Consider the following 27,331-nt stretch of genomic DNA (forward strand, 5'->3'; position numbering starts at 1 on the left):
CCACAGTCGCTCTCTTGCGTACGACGTGATGACGTTGGAGACAGGGGGCGGGTCTTCGCCGCAACGGAGAGGAAGTTCGGCTTCAAACTTCCGTGTTTACATTTTTCGAGCTCGGAAAGAGCACTCGGGCTAAGTCTGTCTGTCGACATGGCGGCCAATCGAGGGGCGCTCATCGTCTTGGAAGGGGTAGACAAAGCTGGTAAGACCACCCAGTGCAAGAAGCTGGTCCAGGCGCTGCAAAATTGCGGATACCCGGCGGAGATGATGAGGTTTCCCGGTGAGGCCCGGCCCGAACGTCGGCAAACATTTCTCGGGAATGTTTTCACGACTGCCCCATTATAAATATCAATTAAAATAATCGCACTTTGGTTAAATTAATAGTAATGCTTGGTTCTTGGCAGATAGAAGCACAACAATCGGAAAGTTGATAAGTGCGTACCTAGAGAAGAAGAGCGAGCTGGAGGACCACACGGTGCACCTTCTCTTCTCCGCCAATCGTTGGGAAATGGTGTAAGTACGGCCGGAGCTTTACTTTATACATGTCAACCTCCGAGAGACACTGACCTTACTAACGGCTCAATTTTATATTACTTTTTGAGGAAAAAAAAAACATACGCATGTGTTATATTTCAATGCGCATTTTTTATACAAAATTTGACATGTAAACATAAATATATTTAACGAGTTACAACATATTTCTAGCAATAATCAAGTACAGTATGTTCTTTGTTGTAGAGCTTTGTGGCTTTTTTTTGCTGTGGACAAATTGAATTTGTCTACAGCAAAAAAAATGTTTGAATGTGTGTTCTTACGATGTATAATGTTTATGAAAAAAATATGAATAATATTACGGTGAAAAAAAACCACTGTAAAATGTTTAACTGATTTCAAAATAAGATTCGACTTGACCGGAACTTTTCTTCGAGGAAATTTTGTTTCTTCTCGAGACTTTTCGCACGGACTTGTTTTGTTGGTGGTCAACTTTGCTTTTTACGAGTAGAGATAGTTGTTATAATTTACATTACTGATAATATTTAATGACGAAAACGGAATCGAAAATATCTCAAAATTATACATATTTTTTTGCGTTTCCTGTACAAACTTTCTTGTATGCCGTACACATCTAAAAAACGTGCAAAAATCGTAGAGTATGACAAAATACGGCCGGTTGACAAGTATGCAGATGGCTAGAAAATTGAGGCGGAGGTGTTCGATTGGATCTTTGCCTAATATTACTTTGCTCTAGTGGTCACATTTTTTTTTCCTGACTTGTTTTTGGAACAGAACTGTATGCCGATTTCTCTCTTAATGCATTAATTGAGAATGTTACCTATTTTAAAACCATTTTAAAACATATTTTAAAATAAAATGTAACAAAAAGAATGTTCTGTAATAATACATAGGGAAAAGAATTAACATCCTTGCCCCCCGCCCTCTTCTAGGCCTGAGATGAAGAGAAAGTTGGAAAAGGGCACCACACTGGTGGTCGACCGATACGCTTTTTCTGGGGCTGCCTTCACAAGTGCCAAACCGGTGAGGTGCTCAATCCTCAAATTGTGTACCCCCCAAAAAATGTCAGAATTTTACTAGACTTGTTTCAATACTACAAAAGAACATTATATAATTTCACACAATTATTTGTTGTAGCTTTGGAATATTATTTGTACATTTTTTTGGCTGTCACACAACTTGAAGGAAATATTAATTTTCTTCGAATAATCAGCATTCTATTAAAAAAAAAAAATTGCCTTTTTAGGGTTTCACTCTGGACTGGTGCACCGAATCAGATGTGGGTCTACCAAAACCAGACATGGTCCTGTTTCTGCAGCTGAGCCCGTCCGTGGCGGCTTCACGGGGTCAATACGGCGAGGAGCGCTACGAGGACGCCGCCTTCCAGAACGCCGTACTAGAGCGCTTCCGTCAGCTCATGGAAGACCCATCGGTCAACTGGAAGGTGAGGATGCCCACGACCGTCCTCGTCGGTACATCTTCGTCCTCTTTCATATTACCCCCTCGTCACTTACAGGTGGTGGATGCTTCCGGGAGCGTGGACGACGTTCACAAAGACATCACCCAAAAAAGTTTGGATGCCCTCCAGGTGGCGAAAGGGCAACCTCTGGGAGAGCTGTGGAAGTGAACAGCCATCACTATATTGTTATAAATAAACTCTAATTGTGTCTGTAACTCATTGACAGCCAGACGATATGCAAAAATGTGTCCACTCCAGTGCCAGGGTTTTTGTCATTTTCAGTCAAATTGCAGCAGGACCCACAGAATATTGAGTTTTAGGACTACAAAAATATTCAATGTAGCGTAAGAAACTAGAGGACTCTCTTTGTTCATGATTAAAAAAAAGTTAATTCCTAAACTATATGGGTCTGGAGTTATATAAGCTTGAAATGAGGGTAGCTGTCCAAAATTCAATGTAATACATACATATTGGTTTATATAGCGCTTTAACAACAGCTGAAGCTGTAACAAAGCGCTAACATGGGAAAAAGGGAAATGCCGCCCCCTTGTGGAAGGAAAAAAAAAACATTGCCAGAAGTCTGGCCAGCGCTTTATCTGCACCCTGGCAAGATAAAAAACAAAACCCAAACAAATTCGGGAATGGCGCTCTAAATCATATTTTCAATTTCCAAATAAATTTGTGAATGGCAATGAATGAGTTAATAATAATACATTTCATTTATAAGTGCCTTTCAAAACTCTCATGGTCACTACAGTCACAGGATGTTTTTCTGTGGGTGAGCAGTGGCAGCCACATGTGCCAGCGTTCACTCACCCAGGAAGTAACTCAAATAGATGGAAAGCGAGCTAGCTGGCTAATAGTTGGCTGTCTATTAGCTATCTACTAGCTAGCTTTCTGTCTATTGACTTCCGGGTTGAGTGAACGCTGGCGCGTATGGCTATCGCTTCTCACCCACAGAAAAATTTCATCCTGTGACTGTAAAGTGACCACGAGAGTTTTGAAAGGCGCTTATAAATGAAATGTATTATTATTATTAATAAAGTTATTTATTCATGTTTCAAAAAATAGTCGATTTCAAGGCTTTGTAAAAAGATGACGTAAATGTAGTTGAAATCTTAGCGGTTTATTACTCACGTTCCTTTTATATGTGTGTGTGCGTACATAAACGCCAAAACGACCCAAATTCGGCAATTTGGGTTAAATTTCAGGATTAACCTAAAATGGATGATCAACGTTGCGGAAATACAGTGATACCTTGGCTTACAAGCATAATTGGTTCCCAGACAGAGTGTGTAAGGTGAAAAGTGTGTATCCCAAAAATTAATTTCTCATAGGAACCCATTAAAATAAGAATAATCCGTTCCCAGGTCCCCATAAAACATAATTTTCTACTTTCTAAGCCTACACAAAATATAACTTATTTTATGTATATGTGCTATGGTATTATAATTAAAGAAATAAACGGTCCTGTATAATAAAGTCATTTTAATTACCTTTGTGATGATCGTTGATGGCTTGATGGAATGGAGTGGCCGGTTTCCTCAGCATGAAACATTTGATGAGGAACGTAACCTTCTTTCACCATCTTGAGGAATGATCCCTTGTATGTGCTTTCTCTGTGATAATTTTATCTAGTTCCTCATCAATTGTGTTTTGTTTAGCTGGGTTGATAGCTTTTTGCATCAAGTGTACAGATGGCTTGTGCGGGTTGTTTGTGGAGCCTGATTGATGGGAATTTTAACCTTGCAGTCTACACTCTGCCTTTGAACTATCAAAGTTGAAACTCTTTCACTGTCGTCTTCCTCTCTCTTTAATGTTTAAACCACCCCCGCCTCACTTCTGCGTTCTTGACCAATCACGTGGCTTTAACCGAAGAATGGGGCTGGGGAATAGAGGACAAAAATAGTTTGCTGCCATTTTGTTGTTAGAAGAACGGGCTCGTTCGCGAACGACACATTACTTATTGCGGCAGCTCCGTGTACGAAAAAAAGTTCGTATGCCAAGGTTAAATTTTCATAAATGGAACATTCGTAAATCTGAAAAGTTCATAAGCCAAGGTATCACTGTAAAATCCTAAGGCCATCCACTTCTATACCTTTCTATGACTCTTCCAGTCAGTCTCCATAGAGCGTAACCAGTCATGCCTGAAGGAGTCACAGAAAGTCATCGAAGTAAACCTGCTTGGAAATTTCCACAAAATAAATCCAGTAAAGTTTTGTTTTTTCATTGCGTGGTCAACGTAGCGCTAGTTGAAACGGGTTAGGAGGAACGGACTCAGGCTGGAAGGCTGCAGGGGAGGGGGGTTTGAAGTTTAGGGGTGGGGGAGGGCAAGGCACCGTTCCGCTCTTCTTGGTCAACGTTAGTGAGTGATGCAGTTAAGACTCCCACAGAAACACGTTGGAGGGTGAGGATGCGCACATGGGTGCCATCCAGACTTTCGCAGAGGGGTGACGGGGGGGGTCCCAAGCTGTATTACGGCTTTTCACCCCTCCTCACTTGGTGCATGGAAAAAACTGGAGAGAATCTTCTTTAGTTTTGTTTGTTGGTTGGTTTTGGTTTGGGTATCAAACCGTGTTGGACCTCATAAGGAAAGGATCTCAAATTCCTCGTCTTCGGAATCAAAGAAGCGCTCCAGGCGATCCGAGTCGGAGAAGTCTGAGAAAAAAGCAAAATGCAGATTTCAAATTCGATGAACAAGAATTCTTTTTATAATAAAACGGGATGGATGTACAGTGAAAGCTCGGTTTTAAACCCCTTGGCTTACGAACTTTTTGGTTTACGAACGTTACATTTATGAAAATTTTACCTTGGCATACAAACTATTTTTCGGGACACACACACGGACCTGCCACAATGAGTGATGTCGTTCGCGACATCGAGCCCGTTCTCCTAACAAGAAAATGGCAGCCGACTTGGTTTTGTCCTCTATTCCCCGCCCCCAGTCTTCGGTTAAAGCCACGTGATTGGTCAAGAACGCAACAGTGAGTGGGAAGGGGTGAAACAATAAAGAGACAGGCAGACAAGAGAAAGAGTAATAAAATGGATAGAAAACAGTGAAATTTGGACTTGTTTCAACTTTGATAGTTCAAGTACAGAGTGTCGACTGCAAGGTTAAAATATCCCATCAATCAGGCTCCACAAATAACCCGCACGAGCCATCTGTACACTTGATGCAAAAAGCTATCAACACAGCTTAACTGAACACAATTGATGAGGAACAAGGTAAAATTATCGCAGAGAAAGCACCAACAAGAGATCATTCCTCAAGATGGTGAAAGAAGGTTACGTTCCTCATCAAATGTTTCATGCTGAGGAAACCGGCCACTCCATTGCATCAAGCCATCTACGACCATCACAAAGGTAAATAAAACCACTTTATTGTACAGTCCAGTTTATTTTTTTAATTATAATACCATAACACATTTATTATACATAAAATAAGGTATATTTTGTGTCGTTTTAAGGCTTAGAAAATTAGAAAATAAAAAAATGATGCATTATTGGGACCTGGGAACGGATTATTCTCCTTTTAATGGTTTCCTATGGGAAATTAATTTTTGGGATACACACTTTTCGCCTTACACACTCTGTCTGAGAACCAATTAAGTTCGTAAGCCAAGGTCCCACTGTATTTTGTTTTTGCTGCTGTGAAATGTAAATTTCTCCAATGTGAGACAAATAAAGGCTCCTCTAATCTAATGTTGTAAAAGTAAAAAAAAAAGTTTATCATCTTTGATTGGAGAAATATATCAAACAAAGGAATGGCACATTAAATAAAAAAATAAAAATGAAAACATTCAGCTAGTTTTAAAAATCAAATGTGACACTAAACTCGCCAAGGCAGAATTTCACCTGGAGTCAGGTTGAGAGCATCCACGGTGACCATGTGCGACGGCTGACTGTCCACCAGCTCAAACATCGGTAAGCCTCCTCGATGGCACGACAACTGCGGTCAAATTTAAAGGACAACCGACATCACTTTTTTGTTTCCTAACTGACATCAGAAAAACGTTTTATAGCATCTAAAATACCCCAAAAATATGATATTTTAGTCAAATGCAAAACACCAATAAAAATGACTTCAAATGTGCTGAAACTGCAAAAAAAAAAATGAAACCGAAAGTGGCCAATTTCAGAAGGTCCCGCCCCCTTTTTCGTGGCGTCACCCCAAGACGTCTTGCCTTGCTGGAGAATCAAAACAATGGCTTCAGATTCGGAGAAGATGATTTCTTGTTACTCATCCAGTAATGAATATGATTCAAATAGTTCTGAAGAGGAAAGCATACATGTTTTCAATAGATTAAATAATTTATTCCGTGCCATTTTGAGGTATCTGGGAGCGGGAAATGTAGCACCAAAAAGAGGCAGAAGATGGCGACAAAGCTCCGTGTAAGGAATTAATCAGCCCGTGGTAATTCCTTACACGGAGCTTTGTCGTCATCTTCTGCCTCTTTTTGGTGCAACACGAAGTTTTCAGACCAAACAAAGTACAGCAAAATGCATTGACGTGATGGAAGGACTGCTACAATGTGTCCTTTTTTTTCGGTCGGGGGCGTTCCTTCAGTGACGTAACGTGAGGAATCGTCACCAACTCAAAAACAGGACTTCCGGAATATTCAGCGGGAGTCTTAAAACGTAAAATTTAGCTATATGTGGTGGAATCTTTGTAAAATACGCTCAGTAGAAGTCATTTGAAGCCATTTTACAAATTATGGACGCAACTTGTACGGTGACGTCGGTTGTCCTTTAAAATGACACGATACAGATTAAAAAAAAAGGAGGAAAAAAAAACTTCTGGCTATCCCGATCCAATTCGTTGCGACATCCGGCGCTTACCCTTCTTATACGCATGCACCAGTCGTCAAAGTCGTCCTCTGTTTTGCAGAAGAAACCCTGACGGGGGGAGACAAACAAACAGTGGTTCTTTATTATTAAAGGCAATCGGGCACAAAATGGCTGCCGACGGTGAGTGGCGTTCATTCCTTACGGCGGCGATGGACGGATCCAGTTCGCAGATGTGCATTCGGCAGGGCGGGTGCTGGCAGTGGTACGTGTCGTCGGGCACCTGGCCGTCATCGCAGGGGTCCACGGCGGGTTGCGTCGTGTGAGGGTCCAAGTAGATCAGCTCTTCGCCTGGCAAGTAAGAAAGATCAACAAAATGGTGGACTCCGGATAAGAGGGGAAATGGTGTAAACGTACCGACATAACCGATGAAGTAGTGAGCGCTGTTTGGTTTCCCGCCGATGACGCCCAGAGACTGAGGCAGCATGAAGCATTGCTGCGGTGATGATAATAATAAAAATAATAATGATGATAACGATAATGATAACAATAATAATAGCAATGACAAGAAGAATACATTGAATTTATAAGCATCTTTCAAAACTCAAAGTCACTTTACAGTCACAGGATAAGTTTGGGAATTGAAGTGTGACGTGGAGCGCCATTACCGAATTTGTTCGGATTTTGTTTTTTCTTGCAGGGGGTTGCCGTTAAAGCGCTGGTCAGACCTCTGGTAATGTTTTGCCCTTCCACGAGGGGTGCAGAATTTGCCTTTTGTCCATGTTAGCGCTTTGTTCCAGCTTCAGCTGTTGTCCAAACCAATATGTATGTATTGTATTGTATTGTATTGTATTGTATTGTATTTTGTACAGCCGCCCTCATTTCAAGCTTATATAACTCCAGACCCATACACTTGAGGAACTAACTTTTTTTCTGATGAAAGAAAAGAGTCTACGGTTTCTTACACTGAATTGAATGTTTATGTAGTCCTAAAATTCAAGATTCTGCGGGTCCTGCAATTTGAGTGACAATGACAAAAACCCTGGCACTGAAGTGGACACATTTTTGCACATTGTCTGGCAGTGAATGAATTAAAGATCGTGCATGTGTCCAAAAAAATAAAAATACAAGAAAGAATGACATTGAAATTAAATAAAAATTACATAAGACTTACATAAAATGTACATAACAATAACATAAAAATTACATATAAACAAACAAACTTTTAAATACAAATTTAAATTACATTAACATAACATTAAATTAAGATTTAACTAAAATCAAAATTAAATTAAATAAAAATACATAAAAATTACAGAAAACATAAAAATTACATACAAATAAACAAACAAACATTTAAATAAAAAATACTTAACATTAAAATTAAAACATTAAAATTAAAAAATAAAAAAAATTAAAAAAATTAAAAAATAAAAAATAAAAAAAATAAAAAAAATAAAAATTAACAAACAGAAACAGTTAAATAAAAATTAACATTAAAATAAAATTAAATTAAAATTCTCCTAAAACTAAAATAAAAAAATTACATAAAAATTACATAAAAATAAAAAACAAACATTTAAATAAATATTAAAATTAAATTTACATTAAATTAAAATTAAATTAAAATAAACATACTTTGCTCCAAAGCCTACTTTTCGCAACTTGTCAACCTCCCGCGGTTATCGCACTACTTTGACCCAAATCTCTACCATTCGTCCAGCTTTTTAACTTCCTGTTGATTTCCGGCTAATTTTGCATTCCCCCGATTTTAGCAGCGACAAACGAGCGTCACCTTGAGCGTTTGGATGTAGGCGTCGTTGATATCGCTGAGTCCAAGCCTGAGCGGTATGAGGAGGACCAGCGGCCTCCAAAGTTCCACATCGCCACCTGAGAGAGCGCAGGCGCCCTCCACGCAACCGTTCAGTTCTCCGGGCGCCGTCGCCGCCGCCGCCGCATCCAACCAGGGCATGCACAGACGCTCTGCGGTTGACACCGTGACCTGTCGTCACCGCTCCTGTGTCGTCTTCCCCGTGACCAATCGACGGCCACTCACTGATCTCCTCAATGACCACCGTGTTGTCCATGGCCACGTGCACCACCATCCTGCTCCACGTGTCGAACGCCGCCAACTTCCTGGACAAAGACAAAAACGACGGACAGGCTATGTGCTAACCGCTAACGATTAGCCTCGCCGCTCGGAAGAACGTTACCGTTAAAGGAGATACTCACTTGAGAACCTGTGCGACTGTGTTTGGTCCATACCACTGTCCGATGGGCTTGCCCTCGCCAACTCCCATTTGGGCTACGGGATTCATTCCACGAAGAAGAAGAAGAAGAAGAAGAAGAAGAAGAAGAAGAAGAAGAAGAAGAAGAAGAAGAAGAAGAAGAATACATTTCATTTATAAGCGCCTTTCAAAACTCTCAAGGTCACTTTACAGTCACGGGATATGTTTTTTCTATGGGTGAGCAGCGGTAGCCACACGCGCCAGCGTTCACTCAACCCGGAATAACTCAGATAGAAAGCTAGCTAATAGCTAGTTAATAGATAACTAGCTATCTAGACAGCTAATAGATAGCTGGTTAGATAGCTAGCCAGATAGCTAATAGATGGCAAATAGCAAGCTAGGTAGCCAGCTAGGTAGCTAATTCACAGAAAATAGATACCAAATAGTTAGCTAGCTAGGTAGCCAGTCAGGTAGCCAGCTAGCTCCTCTTTTATACTACTACTACTACTACTACTACTACTAATAATAATAATAATAATAATAATAATAATAATAATAATAATAATAATAATAATATTTCATTCATAAGCGCCTTTCAAAACTCTCAAGGTCACTTTACAGTTACAGGATAAGTTTTTCTGTGGGTGAGCAGCGGCAGCCACATGCGCCAGCGTTCACTCAACCCGGAAGTAACTCAAATAGATAGAAAGCTAGCTAGCTAATTGTGGAAGTAACAATAATAATACATCTAATTTATAAGCACCTTTGAAATCTCTCAAGATCACTTCACAGTCACAGGATAAGTTTTTCTGTGGGTGAGCAGCGGCAGCCACATGCGCCAGCGTTCACTCAACCCGGAAGTAACTCAAATAGATAGAAAGCTATCTAGCGAGCTAATTGTGGAAGTAACTTAAATAGATAGAAAGCTAGCTAGCAAGCTAATTGATAGCTAGCTAGCTAGATAATTAGCCAGATAGCTAGCTACTTTTTGATGCACGACACGTGAAATGTAACGGCACAATGCCTTTCACACTCACGGAATAAGTTCTAGTCCCTAAAGTCGGAGGAGGAGGAGGCGGTACGGGGTGGCCGCCACTCACCGATCTGATGTATGGAGTAGTAACTGTCCTTCTTGTCAATGAAGGCGTTGAGGATGCTAACGTATTCTTCTCTTTGCTTGTGCCCTGACGACCATCGCCAGTCTGTCCCCGGAGGAAACCATTACAAGCACTGGGACGTGTCTAATATATGGATATCCTCCATACCTCTGCCCAAGTGGCGGCACGTTAGCGCCTCGGCCAGGATCATCTGCCCGCACCGCAGCATGCAGCCCCAGCCCGTGTCCGACGTGGGACCCGTGCCGCCTGAAAACATGGATATTCATACGCGCTCAGGCTTTTTTCGTCAACTTTTCCATAGTAAAAAAAAAAAAAAAAAAAAAAACAGTCGGCACCCACGGCACTCACCTATAGGGGGGAAGTTTTTTCTGTATGTGAACCAAAGTCGTGAGGTGACATCTGATAGGATGTCATCTTTCTCTGTTGGGTAAACAACAGAATGAGACACAAAATCAGATTTATTTTGCTTTTTTTTTTTTTTTTTTTGCTTCTGTTATTTTTTTTCTTGTTATTGTTGTCCAATTAACTCATTCGCTGCCATTACCAAATTTATTCGGGAATTATAAATTCTCTGTTTAAATCAAATTTAAATTCTCTATTAAATAAAATAAAGCGCTGGTCAGACCTCTGGTAATGTTTTTTTCCTTTCCAACAGGGGGCAGTATTTGCCTTTTGTCCATGTTAGCGCTTTGTTATAGCTTCAACTGTTGTTAAATCACTATATAAATAAATATGTATTGTACTGCATTTTGTTCAGCAGCCCCCATTTCAATCTCAGATAACTCCAGACCTATATAATTTAGGAATTAACTCTTTTTTCTGACGAAAGAAGAGAGTCTCAAGTTTCTTACGCTGCATTGAATGTATAGGTAGTCCTACAAGTCAATATTCGGTGGATCCTGGAATTTGAGTGAAAATGACAAAAACTCTGGTACAGGAGTGGACACATTTTTGCATTTGTCTAGCAGTGAATGAGTTAATCACCAGTGATGAGTTTTGGCAACAATATGGACGCCAGCTAAAATAAAAGATGGTGGTTTGATGCAGCAAACAAATACAGTGATAACTCGGTTTACAAACCCCTTGGCTTATGAACTTTTTGGTTTACGAACGTTAAATTTATTTAAAAAAATTGCCTTGGCATACAAAATACAAAATTACCCGCCCCCAGTCTTCGGTTAAAGTCATGTGATTGGTCAAGAACACAGCAGGGGGGGGGTTAAACATTAAAGATACAGGTAGACGACAGAGAGTGAGTGACAAAATGGATAGAAAAATGTGAAATTTGGACACGTTTCAACTTTGATAGTTCAAAAGCAGAGTGTATACTGCAAGGTTAAAATATCCCATCAATCAGGCTCCACAAATAACCCGCACAAGCCATCTGTACACTTGATGCAAAAAGCTATCACTCCAGCTAAACAGAACGCAATTGATGAGGAACAAGGTAAAATTATCGCAGAGGAAGCACCTACAAGGGATCATTTCTCAAGGTGGTGAAAGAAGAAGGTTACGTTCGTCATCAAGTGTTTAATGCTGATGAAACCGGTCACTCCATTCCATCAAGCCATCGACCATCACAAAGGTAAATAAAACCACTTTATTATACAGTAGTTTATTTCTTTAATTATAATACCATAGGACATTTATTATACATAAAGTAAGGTATATTTAGTGTAGTTTTAAGGCTTAGAAAATTAGAAAGTAATTATGTTTTATGGGGACGTGGGAATGGATTATTCTCGTTTTAATGGTTTCCTATGGCAAATTAATTCTTGGGATACACACTTTTCGCCTTACACACTCTGTCTGGGAACCAATTAAGTTCGTAAGCCAAGGTGTCACTGTAATGGAGAGGGGGCTTACCTGTGAGTGCATTATATTCTCTCCCTAAAATCCACACAGGGTCAGAAGTCTCGGGGAAATCCTCAAATTCGCCAAAGCGCAGTGTGTCGTATGTCAACGTCGCTGTTGACATAAATTTGTCACCATAAATTAAGAGTTGCCAAGTGTCTTCATTAAACAAAACAGCCCAAACTTTTCACTTATAATGACGAACGACAACAGGACGCTACCATTATATATTCTAGGTAGGGGGAATTGTTCTATTGTCGGTAGATTATGTGTCTCAAACAAAACTGTCTAAATTACAATGCGTCAATAAGAATTGATATGGGAAACACATTTCAAACAAATCCCTCAAATAAATGTGATATTTTTAGGATATGTAATATACATTTGTAAGAGTTTGAATGTTAGCTAAGTAGCTACCCGTCTTGTTCACGTGGGGTGACGTCAGGACAAGACCGCACCATATCCATCATGGGACACCCCCGACCTGTGAGACACTTTTGGAACGATCCTATTTTGAGTTTTTCTCAGACTTATTTTACATCCAACAGCATATTATTGAAACTAATCTGTCATTTATTAATTCCCAGGAAAAAGGGACGATATTTGACAAGTAGCTTTTTACAATGTGTGAGTTGTCAATCACCTTTTGATAATGATGACTGAGCAAACTCAAATTGTAACATTACCAAATCAAGCACGAGCAACTAATCAAATCACGCACACGGAGTACAAATGGCTTAGACACACCGTATAAGACTTCATATGATGAGAAAATAACACAGTATAAAAAAATAAAAGAAAATAAAAACAACAGGCTGGCGTAATTTAGCAGTTAGCTTTGGCCATCACTCTAGATGGGCTAACGCCAGCGAAGCACCAACGGAATGTCGCTGCTGTGACATTCCGTTGAACTGCCGCTCAGGGTGGACTGTCATTGTTTACATGTTGTTCTGTTGTTTTGACAATATTTAATATTTTAGCGTTATTTTTGCCCAAAAGTCTCGCCTTACCTGCGTCCATCCCGAAGAGCTGTTCCTGTGCTATACTTGTTTGTTGTTCTCGAGCCAATCTGGCGCCAACTCGACCAATAGCGAGAGAGTACAAGTGCGGAAGTTGCGAGAGAGGCGGGATGATTCAGAGGATAGCCAATCGTATTGGATATATGGCCTGCTTTGACCAATCAAAAAACAACGACGTGAAGGCCAGAAAATACCATCGAACGCAAGACGGCGCTGTAATTCCGTTTACACGCATGCAAGAGTTATGCGGCAACCTAACGTGACTTCCGAGTGTCATTTTTTAAAATTCGTACTCTTAAATAATAATATTAATATTATAATAATATTAAATAATATATTATTGTACAAATAATGTAACTAATGTGTTGTCGTGATTTTTTTCAATGTGCCGCCTGATTGAACGGACGTAACAGTCCAACGTCGCCATATTGGTCCAAGAAATGTATCTTTATAACATCTATATTCCTGTTTGACTAGTTTTCTTTTCTTAGTTCATGTACACAAACCCGTTTAAAAACAACACCATATAGTCATAATCCACGAAATAAGGTCATACAAGTACAATGTGTCAGTAATGAAAGAATTCTTTATTAACGACTGATGACAGTATCAACATTTCTAGAGTAACATTGGAAATGTATTAAATAAAACAGCCACAATAAAGTGAAATGTGCTCACTTATGGTAAAAAAAAATCTACACTACTACACAGGAAAGGACTACCACATCCTTTTTATTATTCTTGAGCATATTAGGCAGTTTTGTGGAAAGCTTTTTTTTTTTAAAGCACACTTTTAAACACGAGCTTTAATAATTAAGAACCAATAAAACAATTAATACGGTGCAGTTAGTGGGTGACTCAGTGCAAATTATTGCAAATACAACCAATGGCATTATATTGTTTCTTCACTATTTCTGGGTGACATGTTGGAAGTCCACACACACACAGTAGGTAAATTGCCATAAAGTAGAGGTTTCCTTTTTATATTTTATCTCATTTTAACATTTTATTTAGGAGGATTTGTGTGTCTACTAAGCCATAACCTCCGTTCTGACAAGTTGTCTAATTTTCATGGCCTTGCTTTTTTTCTGTTTGAAAAAAAAAACAAAACAAAAAGTTCAATCAGCGCAATAAGCGACCCAGAAAATAGCAATGAAACACTGTACAGTGATACCTCGGCTTACGAACCCCTTGGCTTACAAACTCTTCGGTTTACGAACGTTACATTTATGAAAAATTTACCTTGGCATACAAACTTTACTTTGGCATCCGAACTTTTTTTCGTACACGGAGCTGCCTCAATGAGCGAACGAGCCCACTCTTCTAACAACAAAATGGCAGCCCAGCTAAACCGAACACAATTGATGAGGAACTAGATAAAATTATCACAGAGAAAGCACCTACAAGAGATCATTCCTCAAGATGGTGAAAGAAGGTTACGTGTTTAATGCTGATGAAACCAGCCACTCCATTCCATCAAGCCATCAACGACCATCACAAAGGTAAATAAAACGACTTTATGATACAGTACAGCTCATTTCTTTAATTATAATACCATAGCACATTTATTATACATAAAATAAGGCATATTTTGTATAGTTTTAAGGCTTAGAAAAGTAGAAAATTATGTTTTATGGGGACCTGGGAACGGATTATTCTCATTTTAATGGTTTCCTATGGGAAATTAATTTTTGGGATACACGCTTTTCGCCTTACACACTCTGTCTGGGAACCAATTAAGTTTGTAAGCCAAGGTATCACTGTATTTACAGTCAGCCCTGTATCATTATTTCTAGTGGTTGTTTTTATTTCAAAGTGGTGGTCACCCGAAGAACTGTCATAGGAATCAAAAAGCAAAAACAAAATGACAGATAAAAAGTGCACATGTGGACTTTTTTGACGGAATGGATAATTGTCTTTGTCTGTTTTGGGGGTGGGAGGGCAATCAAGAACCGGGCTCACCTGTCCCTAAGCAGATAGAGCACCATAGCCTTGACGTAATGTCCAAAAGTACACAGCGATAACACCAACCAGTGGGAGCGCAAACCAACCTCTGTGTTCACCACGCATTTAGTCAGGTCCGCCTAAAGAAAAACAGTAAATAATGCAGTACTTTATACAATATCACACTTGAAACCCTACTTTTATACTCAACGCCAGATTTGATACTCATGCGAAGGAACTACCTCGGATGTGAAGCGCCATTTTGAAACGCCAATTCAAATTTAAATCACCTTAATTTGAAACCATAATCCATGTTTAAACCCCTACTTTTAGTAAATGTCAACATTAGCGTTTGCGAGTCTGTGCGAATTTATGTGTGTGTGTGTTTGTATGACTAGTCTTGTGAGGACCACTAACATTTTATACCATACGTAGTGAGGACATTTTTGACAAGTGAGGACCTTTTGGTCGGTCCTCACAAGTTTTTCACTCTAAAGCTTCTAGAGGGTCTGTATATGCATATATTAAAGTTTCAGAAACGTCCTAACAAATTCACCCAAAATGATTTTTTTTGGTGTGTATTTTCATTTCACTTGGATACACACACTTTTTACTCACCGTGTGTGTTTATGTGTGTGTGTGTGTGTGTGTGTGTGTGTGTGTTCGTTTTAATAAGAGGAAAAAGTTCATACCACAACATGTAAAACGATATTTGAATGTACCCATTCAGAAACCTCACTCCTGCTGTTATTTCAGTTTCATGTCCACTTTTTATTACTTCGTTTTTAAAGAAGTTGAAGTGGGAAATGGGGTGACATTTATTCTTCAAATATAACACTAGTTCTTCTCGAAACTTAGGAGCAACAGTGGTCCTCACTCCCTATCTGGAGTTATCCGGACCTCACAAAAACATTGAAACAGAAAAGTGTGTGTGTGTGTGTGTGTGTGTGTGTGTGTGTGTGTGTGTGTGTGTGCGCGCGCGCGCGTGTGCGTGTGTGCGCGCGCGCGTGTGTGTGTGTGTGTGTGTGTGTGTGTGTGTGTGTGTGTGTGTGTGTGTGTGCGCGTGTGTGCGCGTGTACTCACCCAACCCCCTCTGCGTTTCAACCACGTGGAGAGACTTTTGCGGACAAACTCCCCCATGCAGTCCACAATGGTATGAACCATGGCAGGGTGGCCGTGTCGAACGCAATCCACGGCAAGAGAGCCAGCCACCGCGTATAAAGACACAATTTTACCCCACGTCACACCTGGAAACACACACACAAATATTTCTATTTATGTTTACTGGCTCCCTAAACATTTTTGAGTTCTTATTTGTTTCCAAAGCTTGAAAAGGTCTCACCCAACCTGACCACATTGGACTCGTCCTCGCGTTACGCATCTGCCAGGCACTTTAAAACTCGTCTTAAAACTCATTTTTATACTTTGACTTCTGACTCACTGTAGACTTTGACATTGTTCGTTTGACTGTTTTTTGTGCGTTGTACCGTTTTTACTTTTATTACGTTGTTTGTCGTTGCATAGTTGATCTTTTCTCCATGCACATACATCAGTGTTTGTTTGTTTGTTTTTAAGTGCTCTTCGAATTAGTGATGTGTCGTTCGCGAACGAGCCGGTTCTTTGAGCCTGATCTATGAAATGAACGAAGAGAGCCGGTTCCAAACAAGGAGCCGGAAATAAGAGCCGACTTTTTTTGTCCTCTATTCCCCAGTCTTCGGTTAAAGCCGCACATGATTGGTCGATATCCGTGGTAGAGGAGGGAGGGGGGAATTACAGACACATGCAGCAGTGAAGAGAAGGGGGGGGGGGTAGGGTAGACAGGTGGACAAATGTTCTCACATTATGCTGTTATTATTATTCAATTATATTTTTTACTAGTTGGTATGATAGCATTATTAATATGAAAAGCAAATTAGTGACAGCTGATCATCAGACCAGAGTAACCACAGGGAAAGTGAAAGTTAGTACATGCTCTCTGTGCACATATAAATCAAGCCATATAAATAAAAAATATTTGACATAGTGTATTTTTTTACACGAGTAATTCGTTTTTCACATAATTTTACATTATTTTTGGTAGTTAGTTAATTTAAGCAACAAAACAAACTGAGGAGCCATTTGGGAGCTGAAAGAGAACCGGCTCTCTAAAAAGACCCGGAATTCCCATCACTACTACGAATACAGTTGAGAGTATGATGCTGCGTTCAATAAAAGTGGGAATTCGGAGTCTTTCGAGTTTTGACTAGGCAAATTGCAGTAGAATGAAATGAGACGTTTGAGTTGCAAGGTCAGCAAAAATAAAATAAAAATAAAAGATCATTAAATGACTACAAATGAAAAATGGTGCGGTCCTATTAACTTGCAAGAGCCAAGAAGTAACCACCCCCCCCCAACACAAAGATGGTTTTCTTCTTGTTCTTCACAGCTGAGCCTTGGCAACAGACACTGTTTTATAGAGTGGAAAAAATGCCTTGGTGTGCAGTTTTTCGGCCGGATGAGCGGGATTACAATGTCCTATTGAGAAGGGGCGGCAGGGCAAATAAGAGCTCTGTGTCATTCTCATTTTACAGAAACCTCTATCGACCATATTTGTACCGTTTAGACATCCCAAACTTTGGCTTCCCGTCTATCTCCACTTCCCATAAACACACTTGACTCTGTGTTTATCTTCCGTGAGTGTAAAGTGCAGGATGACACCACTTTGCTGACATTTACAGTTACGCTGCTGAGCAACATTTTCAAGACAGAAACATTTGGAGAAAAGTGAAAAAAAGGCTTTATTCTTGAAGTGATCACGTACATACAATTCACTATACAGTGATACCATGGCTTATTAACTTAATTGGATTCCAGACAGAGTGTGTAAGGTGAAAAGTGTGTATCCCAAAAATTAATTTCCCATAGGAAACCATTAAAAGGAGAATAATCCGTTCCCAGGTCCCAATAAAAAATAATTTTCTAATTTTCTAAGCCTTAAAACTACACAATATATACCTTATTTATTGTGTAATAAAGGTGCTATGGTATTATAATTAAAGAAATGAACTGTACTGTATAATAAAGTGGTTTTATTTACCTTTGTGATGGTCATTGATGGCTTGATGAAATGGAGTGGCCGGTTTCATCAGCATTAAACACTTGATGAGGAATGTAGCCTTCTTCTTTCACCATCTCGAGGAATGATCCCCTTTCTCTGCGATAATTTTATCTAGTTCCTCATCAATTGTGTTCTCTTTAGCTGGGTTGATAGCTTTTTGCATCAAGTGTACAGCCTGAAGTATCAAAGTTGAAACTCTCTCTGTCGTCTGCCTGTGTCTTTAATTTTTAACCCCACCCCCTCACTGCTGCGTTCTTGACCAATCACGTGGCTTTACCCGAAGACCAAGCCAAGGGGTCCGTAAACCGAGGTATCACTGTACTTTCTGAGATAGATCAGTAGTTCAAAAAAAAATTTGCACGAACCAGACACTGCAGACTCACCTGTGGAAAAGATGTCGGACGCCACGGCAAGGAAGGCATCTGTCACCACGCTCTCTGAGGCTACCGTGATGTTGAGCTGCCTTGCCACGTTGCGATAAACGCTGGGACGCAGATACTCCAGCTCATCACCTCAAACACAAATAGGACAGCATGCAAAATTTATTTCAAACCACGTCACAAATTAGTTTTGATTTTATTTTGACTTTTGGTTTGTAAATTCAAATAGTTATAAATATTTTTTGAAACAAGTTTGCTCGTACTGAATTTATAGTTCATGTTTTCAAAAATGCTATTTTGTGAGTTTATGTATTCTTTTGTATTTTTTTAATAAATTTTATGTATTCGAAGGGAATTGTTCAAAGCCAGAGTGTAGACTGCAAGGTTAAAATATCCCATCAATCAGGCTCCACAAACAACCCGCACAAGCCATCTGTACACTTGATGCAAAAAGCTATCAACCCAGCTAAACAGAACACAAATGATGATGAACAAGATAAAATTATCACAAAGAAAGCACCTACAAGGGATCATTCCTCAAGATAGCGAAAGAAGGTTCAGTTCATCATCAAGTGTTTAATGCTGATGAAACCGGCCACTCCATTCCATCAAGACATCAACAACCATCACAAAGGTAAATAAAACAACTTTATTATACAGTACAATTTATTTCTTTAATTATAATACCATAGCACATTTATTATACGTGAAATAAGGTATATTTTGTGTAGTTTTAAGGCTTAGAAAATTAGAAAACTAGAAAATTATGTTTTGTGGGGAACTGGGAACTGATTATTCTCCTTTTAATGGTTTCCTATGGGAAAATATTTTTTGGGATACACACTTTTCGCTTTACACACTCTGTCTGGGAACCAATTCAGTTTGTAAGCCAAGGTATCACTGTAACTCATTTGAAGACGATAGTTGATCATCCTCGGTGCGTGAACGGTTTCGGATGTGGCGCTCACCCAACCATAGGAGAACCGCCGACACGTCACCGTGCGTCCCCCACGAAGAGGCGAGCTGCTCGGGCTTGGACCAGCCGATGCCAGCGCGACCGAGTCTCGATTGGATGTAGTCCCGGCAGAGCGACTTGGCCTGGGACACCAACTCCTTGTCGGTGGGCGAGCGATCAAAAACCTCGGCGGCGAACACGGACGAGCGTCGTAACATTTCCATATCCGCTTACGAGTCCTCCGGGAAGCTCCCAAAGCGCGTCGCCCGGCTAGACGCCTTCGCAAGCCGGCCAAGTCGCCACGGCGGCCGGCAACTCGCTCTCAGTCCGCTCGTTGTCGGAGGACTGCAACGACCACTTACTCGGTGAATGTGGGTTGAGAAATATGAAGCGGGGTTGTCATTTTGCCTGTTGTTACGTCACAGAAAAAAAATATGATTTGTGTTGAAGAAAAACATTGAAAAAGCAAAGTTGTTAAAGTTTCCTTCTAAGGACACATTTTTATTGAAGAGCACAGACCCGCCCCCTGATACAACGCGCATGCGCACAAAGTCCGGGGAAGCGTTACTGTTTTGGATTTGGATTGGATATATATATATATATATATATATATATATATATATATATATATATATATATATATATATATATATGGCGTCTAAATTAAATAATATTAAATACTTTTTAAATGGATAATTGTTTGTAGTGTGTTATAAATTTATGTTTGAAATGTTTCCTGTTTTTTTTCTTATGTTCATACTTAGTGACATAATAAAAAAAAAATAAAAAAAATATATAAAAACATTTCATTTGTCATCAACCCAAGCCCGTTTACCATTTTCGCCAGCTCACTCTTGAAAAAGCAACTTTGGTCTTATTGACGGTGTCCATGGCCACCCCTTGTCATTTTATGGTTACCCTCATACCTTGTGAAAAATGTTGACACCTATAATATTTTACATGGATTCATATTTCTTCACTCCTTACTACTTTGCAGCAAGTTAATAAAAAAAATAGAATATCTAAAAAAGACATGTACAATTAATCTGAATGAAAAGCGCCTATCCCACTAAGAAATCCTACTGGACCCTCCGCACCCTGCCCACCACCTTTTTCAGCTACCACCCTGAGGTAGGCGCTACCGATCCATGCGCACCAAATCCAGCAGACATTTAAACAGCTTCTTCCACAGGCCATTAATGCTTTAAACAGTAACCAAAATAGAACTGTATAGTGCCTCTTTGCAATTTTTTGATGATGATACTAGTGCAGTGTGTTCTACCGGAAAAAAAGTCCTTGTGTGTTCTACATACTTGGCAATGAAGATGTTAAATTAAGATAGTTAAAAATGGCATACGTTTGTATAAGCTCTCAGTCGTACAGGAGTGGTCCATCGATGAGAAGGTTTCTTCAGGCGTCATCTGTACGTTTTTGAAGGTGTCGGACGTTTCGTTTCTTATCCAAGAGGCTTCATCAGCAAACAAAAATATTTGCTGGTAGTTTTCAGCCTATTTTTATATCCCTACTGTCCAGATGTGGCGGTGCCAGACTCTGCTATGATTGGTCCCTGCTCTCATGTTGGGGGGAGCAGAGGACTACTCCCTGCGGCTACACTGATTACTTCTATTGTCCTGACTGATTACTTCTATTGTCCTGACTGAGTATGGGGTCTATGACTATGACGGTAGAAGTCATTTGAAGTGATTTTACAAATTATGGACATAACTTGTCGGTTGTCCTTTAAGATTGTCATAGATGGCATACCGTAAAAAAAAAAAAAACATTTTTAAATATAAATTTTAAATATAAATGAACTATTTCCTCCATCAGTCTATGTGAAAGAAGATTCTTAGTCTGAGGGTGTAGTCTGAAATTATCTTTTTATTTGACGTTTTAAAAAGAATCAACAGAAAGACGAAATAAACAGTCTCCCGTACGCACGCACGCTACACAATAAATAGCTAACAAGAACGTAGCGCCTTCTAACACGAACGATGAGGCGCTTTAAGACTTCCTCTGTTGTTACGAGACGAAACATAATACGGCATAAATTGTAAATGGCATCCATCTTAGTATAGGGACCAGCCTTGGTTAATGAAAATGACGGATTTAACGCCAACACGAATAGCAGCACAAAATCGTTCGTGTGCACTTTCAGGAAACCTTCTTCTTATATTGCCGTTGTCTTTTTCGTACCTCAGCTCCTTCGAGACCTGCGACAGCTTTTTTTTTAGGATAAGATGGTCCTTTAAAACATGAAAAGAGCTTTCTCGCAGAAAATGGTAGTTAATTTAAGGAGGCATGCAGATGTGGACTTCCGTTCATCTCAACGGGGAGGTCTTTTTCTCCATCTCCTTTGGCGGGGACCAGTAGGCTCACACGGGTTGTGGCGCTGGCCGCGCTCTTGATCACCTCCATCCATCTGAGAGTCAAACACAAAGAAATTTAAAATTATACAGTGATACCTTGGCTTACGAACTTAATTGGTTCCCAGAAAGTGTGTGTAAGGCCAAAAGTGTGTATTCCAAACATTAATTTCACATAGGAAACTATTAAAATGAGAATAATCCGTTCCCAGGTCTCCATAAAACATCATTTTCTACTAAATAAGTGTTAAAGGACAACCGACACCTCCGAGAAGTTGTGTCCATAATTAGTAAAATCACTTTAAATGACTTCTACTGAGTGTATTTTACAAAGATTCCGCCGCATATAGCTATATTTTAAGTTTTAAGACTCACGCTTAATATTCAGGAAGTCTTGTTTTCGAGTTGGTGACGATTCCTGACGTGACGTCACCAAAGGAACGCCCCTGACCGAGAAAGCGACACACAATGCATTTTGGGTACTTTGTTTGGTCTGAAAACTTTGCGTTGATCCGTGTTGAAAACACAAATAACGCGATGGTGAATCGTTGTGTGTTGCACCAAGACTACTATTTGATACTAGTTGACACAAATTCCCAGCAGAAAAATCAGCCCATTTCCAACTGAGCTTGGGCGCCATCTTGTGCATTTTCCGGGACGCTACATTGGAGTCCTGACAGCTCGAATTGATACACAGGGACTTCTTTAATCGATTGCAAACATTTATGCTTTCCTCTTCAGAACTATTTGAATCATATTCATAACTGGATGAGTCACAAGAAAGCATCTTCTCCTAATCTGAAGCCATTGTTTTGATTCGAGAGCAATACAAGACGTCCTGGCGTGACGTCACGAACAAGGGCTGGTTCCCTTGCTTGTCTTTTCATTTCAAATTAAACTGATGGCTTGTGCAGGTTATTTGTGGAGCCTGATTAATGGGCTATTTTAACCTTGCAGTCTACACTCTGCCTTTGAACTATCAATAAAGTTGAAACAAGTCCAAATGTCACTGTTTTCTATCCATTTTCTCACTTTCTCTCTGTCGTCTTCCTATCTATTTCCATGTGCAACTCTGTGTTTCTGTAACCCCCCCCCCCCCAACTCCCTCACTGCTGCGTTATTGACCAATCACGTGCAGCTTTAACCGAAGACCGGGGGTGGGGAATAGAGGGGGAAAAAAAGCCGGCTGCCATTTCCAGCTTCGTCATCACTTATTGTGGTAGCTCCGTGTGTTTCCCGAAAAATAGTTTATATGCCAAGGTTATAGTCTCGCGATTTTAATATTCGTAAGGCAAAAAGTTTGTTAGCTAAAGCGCTCGTAAGCCGAGGTATCACTGTATATATATATATATATATATATATATATACAGTAAAGTCTCGTTATATCGATATCGGATATATCGATAGTCCCGGTTATATCGATACTATTTCTATGCACGCACGGAGAAAATTACATGCAAACAGGGTCGGATATATCGATAGTCCCGGTTATATCGATATTTTTTCGGACTCCCTTGAATATCGATATAACGAGACTTTACTGTATATCATAAATTATGATGAAAAAATAGCAGAAAAAAAATAATGAAATTGTCAGCCGGAAAAAAATCTGGTAAAAACAATAAAAAACAAGTCGTGACTTATTTTTGTTGTTGTTTTTTTTTCTAATTATTGAATGGGGTAATGAAAAAGGGTGAGCAGGCGTACAGTATGTTGGTTGAATAAATTCTGGAAAAAAAAAATATACTCTTGTAGATGACAAAGCGTAGAAAGGAAGCCGCTGACCTCTCAAAAGTGTACTCGCTCTCAGCCCGAAAGAAGTAGACGTGCGACTTGAACTGCAGCTTGAAGACGTAATCCTTGTGGATGGCGTCCTCCTCTTCCGGCGTGCTCGCCGTGTAGCCCAGCAGAGGCAAACTTGCCAGCGGAAAGTCATCCTGAGTACAACCATCAATAAACAAATATTATATATATATATATTTAAAAAGTGTAAGTCAAAATCATTGACCCGGAGAAAATCAACACGGCCGCAAGGCTTTCCACAGCAGCATCTGGAAGTTGTTGTTGTCGGACTCACGCAGCAGTTTACAGCCTTAAAGTGTATCTTTTTTTGTGGCATTGTAACATATACAGCTAGCTATTTGTTAGCTAGCGATCTATTAGCTATATAGCTACCTAGCTGATTTATAAGAGATTACAAGGAGACAGAATGAACTTAACACAACATGCTATATATCAAGCTAGCTATTAGCCATCTATTAGTTATCTATTAGCTAGCTAGCTTTCTATCTATTTGAGTTACTTCCGGGTTGAGTGACGGCCTAGATAGCCATTTGCTAGCTATCTGTTAGCTGTCTATTAGCTAGCGAGCTTTCAATCTATTTGAGTTACTTCCGGGTTGAGTGAAGGCCGAGCTAGCAATCGGTCAGCTATCTATTAGCTAGCTAGCTTTCTATCTATTAGCTATCTAGCATTCAATCTATTTGAGTTACTTCCGGGTTGAGTGAAGGCCCAGCTAGCTATCTGTTAGCTGTCTATTAGCTAGCGAGCTTTCAATCTATTTGAGTTGCTTCCGGGTTGAGTGAAGGCCTAGCTAGCTATCTGTTAGCTATTTATTAGCTAGCTAGCTTTCTATCTATTTGAGTTACTTCAGGGTTGAGTGAAGGCCTAGCTAGCTATCTGTTAGCTGTCTATTAGCTAGCAAGCTTTCAATCTATTTGAGTTACTTCCGGGTTGAGTGAAGGCCTAGCTAGCTATCTGTTAGCTGTCTATTAGCTAGCGAGCTTTCAATCTATTTGAGTTGCTTCAGGGTTGAGTGAAGGCCTAGCTAGCTATCTGTTAGGTATCTATTAGCTAGCTAGCTTTCTATCTATTTGAGTTACTTGCAGGTTGTGGCGCATGTGGCCTACGCTGCTCAATCACAGAAAAACTTAACCTGTGACTGTAAAGTGTCCTTGAGAGTTTTGAAAGGCGCTTACAAATGAAATGTTTCATTATTATTATTGTAAAAAGATGCTAAAATGTAGGACATAAATATTTGCTAAATTACACAAACAGAGAAAACATTGAACCCAAAAAAATAGAAAAATTAAATAAGTACAATCATACAAAAATATTGGGAAATGCCAGCTAAGCAAAATACACAATACAATAAATATTCAGTCTGTGTGTGTATTTTTCTCACCTGGTGCGTCTTGTAGAAAAACAAGCAGAAGTTGGTAAAAACCACCCAGAGTTTCTGCCAACCATTGCTGTTCTTGAACTTCCTCAGAAGGTACCCCGACAACTGGTTCTGCAAAACCACATCATGGCGTTAATACAATTTACAATTACATTCAGCCTCATTAACACTCTTCTCCACAATAAAGTGAATTCAGAGATTTGTGAGAACTGTGTTGTACTGAAGTAAGGTGATAAAACGCCAGGTTGTTTATCAACATCTCAGTTCTGCTGATTTATTTAGTTAGTTTTTTTTGTCTGTGGTCCATTTTCTACCACTCCAACGTGACGTTAGCTAGCTCGCAGGTGAGCTCGATAGTTAGCTCGCTAGTGAGCTCGATAGCAAGCATGCAAGTGAGCTCGATAGTTAGGTTGCTAGCTTGAATTAGCTCGACAGTTAGCTCACTAGCTAGCAAGCTCGCTAGCTAGCTCACGAGTGAGCGCGATAGTTAGCTTGCTAGATAGCTAGCTCGCGAGCTCGATAGTTAGCTAGAGAGTTAGCTCGATAGTTAGCTCGCTAGCTAGTGAGTGAGCTTGATAGTTACCTCGCTAGCTGGCTCACGAGTAAGCTCAATATTATGCTCGCTAGCTAGCTCACTAGCTAGCAAGCTCGCTAGCTAGCTCACGAGTGAGCGCGATAGTTAGCTTGCTAGATAGCTAGCTCGCGGGCTCGATAGTTAGCTAGAGAGTTAGCTCGATAGTTAGCTCACTAGCTAGTGACTGAGCTCGATAGTTAGCTCGCTAGCTAGTGACTGAGCTCGATAGTTACCTCGCTAGCTGGCTCACGAGTAAGCTCAATATTATGCTCGCTAGCTAGCTCACTAGCTAGCAAGCTCGCTAGCTAGCTCACGAGTGAGGTCGATAGTTAGCTTGCTAGATAGCTAGCTCGCGGGCTCGATAGTTAGCCAGAGAGTTAGCTCGATAGTTAGCTCACTAGCTAGTGAGTGAGCTCGATAGTTACCTCGCTAGCTGGCTCACAAGTAAGCTCAATATTATGCTCGCTAGCTAGCTCACTAGTTAGCTCGCTAGCTAACTAATGTCTACACCTCCCCAAAAATATATTTTCACTGAATGCTAGACTTTACATAACAGCTCGGTGTTGTTTTTCGTATTACCTCACTGAATAATCTAAGTAACTCGTCTTCGATCCAGATAGGGTCACCAGTTAGCTCATATGCTAGTGGTGGCTATCAGTATCGTATAAAAGAAGCAGCCGGGTGACTTAATTAGCACATGTTCAATATTTTTTTATATATATAATATTTTACAGATATAAATCAAAGATTAAATATATGTTAATGTTTGCCTCTTTGTGGTCAAATTAAATACTGACAGTAGGAATAAAAGGTCAAATGCTAAGTTTATAGTTTTCCAAGTACAGTGATACCTTGGCTTACGAACTTAATTGGTTCCCAGAAAATGTGTGTAAGGCGAAAAGTGTGTATTCCAAACATTAATTCCCCATAGGAAGCCATTAAAATGAGAATAATCGGTTCCCAGGTACCCATAAAATATAATTTTTGACTAAATAAGACTTTCATTCTAGCAGTTTTATCGTGTTATGTACTTGATGCTTCTGAAAGTTGCAGGTTCGTTCGTATGCATATTATTTTCATCACAAAGGTTGTTTTAATGGATTACCGATTCTTTCTGTACGATTGTTGACACAATATACATTATTTTATGTATAATAAATGTGATATGGTATTGTAATTAAAGAAATAAACTGTACTGTATAATAAAGTGGTTTTATTTACCTTTGTCGTTGATGGCTTGATGGAATGGATAGATTTTTGCGTAAAGTGTCTCAAGGAGCTCTGGGTTGTACATTTTAGAAGTTGTCATATTGCAACAGCAACAGATGCAAGCAGACACACTAGAAACGTCATTAATAGCTGGTTCCCTTGCTTGTATGTTCTCTTCAAATTGTACAGATGGCTTGGGTGGGTTATTTGTGGAGGCTGATTGGTGGGATATTTTAACCTTGCAGTCTACACTCTGCCTTTGAACTATCAATAAAGTTGAAACGAGTCTAAATTTAACAGTTTTTTTTTCACTTGTATTTTTAGTCATAATATTTTTGAAAATTAATCAGCCAGTTAATTAATTAATTTCTTTAATCCGGAGATTATTCTGATAAATCAGCATTCATATTTAAAAAAAAAAAAACATCAGCCTGGCTTTAATTACCATTACACATTATATATTTTCTTGTAGCTGTTTTCTTGTAGTTTTCAAATGGACACCGTTTGACACGCTCGCTAGTCTCTCTAAAACTCCCTCGACTCCCTTGCCGGTACCTGGTTCATGCGCAGGTAATCGGTGAGTGAAAGGTTCTGGTTGCGGTACCAGCAAACGTGTGTGATGGTGTTTGGTCTCTGGCCCTGACCCAGAAGA

The 27,331-nt window shown here is 39.7% G+C and overlaps 4 protein-coding genes across 5 annotated transcripts in view; 1 reads left to right on the forward strand and 3 right to left on the reverse strand.

Moving 5' to 3' along the window:
* Positions 1-69: 69 nt before the first annotated feature.
* dtymk (deoxythymidylate kinase (thymidylate kinase)) lies at positions 70-2,228 on the forward strand. Its single transcript, XM_089001284.1, has 5 exons — positions 70-277; positions 402-510; positions 1,443-1,533; positions 1,757-1,954; positions 2,027-2,228. Exons 1-5 carry the CDS (start codon positions 148-150, stop codon positions 2,135-2,137), a joined length of 639 nt encoding a protein of 212 aa, XP_088857410.1. The 5' UTR covers positions 70-147; the 3' UTR covers positions 2,138-2,228.
* An 851-nt stretch (positions 2,229-3,079) lies between these two features.
* Positions 3,080-13,020, reverse strand: atg4b (autophagy related 4B, cysteine peptidase). Of its 2 annotated transcripts, none has more exons than XM_089001282.1 (13): positions 12,965-13,020; positions 11,967-12,068; positions 10,449-10,520; positions 10,248-10,346; positions 10,083-10,184; positions 8,987-9,059; positions 8,811-8,890; positions 8,550-8,737; positions 7,172-7,250; positions 6,960-7,105; positions 6,809-6,865; positions 5,825-5,918; positions 3,080-4,627 (listed from the first exon to the last, which is right to left on the reverse strand). In XM_089001282.1, the coding sequence occupies exons 1-13, from the start codon at positions 12,972-12,974 to the stop codon at positions 4,554-4,556; spliced, it is 1,176 nt and encodes a 391-aa protein (XP_088857408.1). In that variant the 5' UTR covers positions 12,975-13,020; the 3' UTR covers positions 3,080-4,553. The 2 variants fall into 2 exon arrangements, with proteins under 2 accessions (XP_088857408.1, XP_088857409.1); XM_089001283.1 differs by lacking the exon at positions 12,965-13,020 and adding an exon at positions 12,372-12,437.
* A 521-nt stretch (positions 13,021-13,541) lies between these two features.
* On the reverse strand, positions 13,542-19,866 carry boka (BCL2 family apoptosis regulator BOK a). Its single transcript, XM_089001558.1, has 4 exons — positions 19,363-19,866; positions 18,398-18,526; positions 16,001-16,164; positions 13,542-15,057 (listed from the first exon to the last, which is right to left on the reverse strand). Exons 1-4 carry the CDS (start codon positions 19,571-19,573, stop codon positions 14,932-14,934), a joined length of 630 nt encoding a protein of 209 aa, XP_088857684.1. The 5' UTR covers positions 19,574-19,866; the 3' UTR covers positions 13,542-14,931.
* Positions 19,867-21,210: 1,344 nt separating this feature from the next.
* farp2 (FERM, ARH/RhoGEF and pleckstrin domain protein 2) overlaps positions 21,211-27,331 on the reverse strand; it is a 54,775-nt gene continuing 48,654 nt past the window's right edge. The window contains exons 29-31 of the mRNA XM_089001591.1: positions 24,900-25,007; positions 23,501-23,652; positions 21,211-21,771 (exon numbers count right to left, since the gene is read on the reverse strand). Coding sequence (XP_088857717.1) covers positions 21,636-21,771; positions 23,501-23,652; positions 24,900-25,007 — 396 coding nt within the window. The 3' untranslated portion in view covers positions 21,211-21,635. The remainder of the gene's footprint in view (positions 21,772-23,500; positions 23,653-24,899; positions 25,008-27,331) is intronic.

The sequence above is a fragment of the Hippocampus bargibanti genome, linkage group LG07 (assembly GCF_051943395.1).
Source record: "Hippocampus bargibanti isolate YZ-2025 linkage group LG07, ASM5194339v1, whole genome shotgun sequence".
Taxonomy (NCBI): domain Eukaryota; kingdom Metazoa; phylum Chordata; class Actinopteri; order Syngnathiformes; family Syngnathidae; genus Hippocampus; species Hippocampus bargibanti.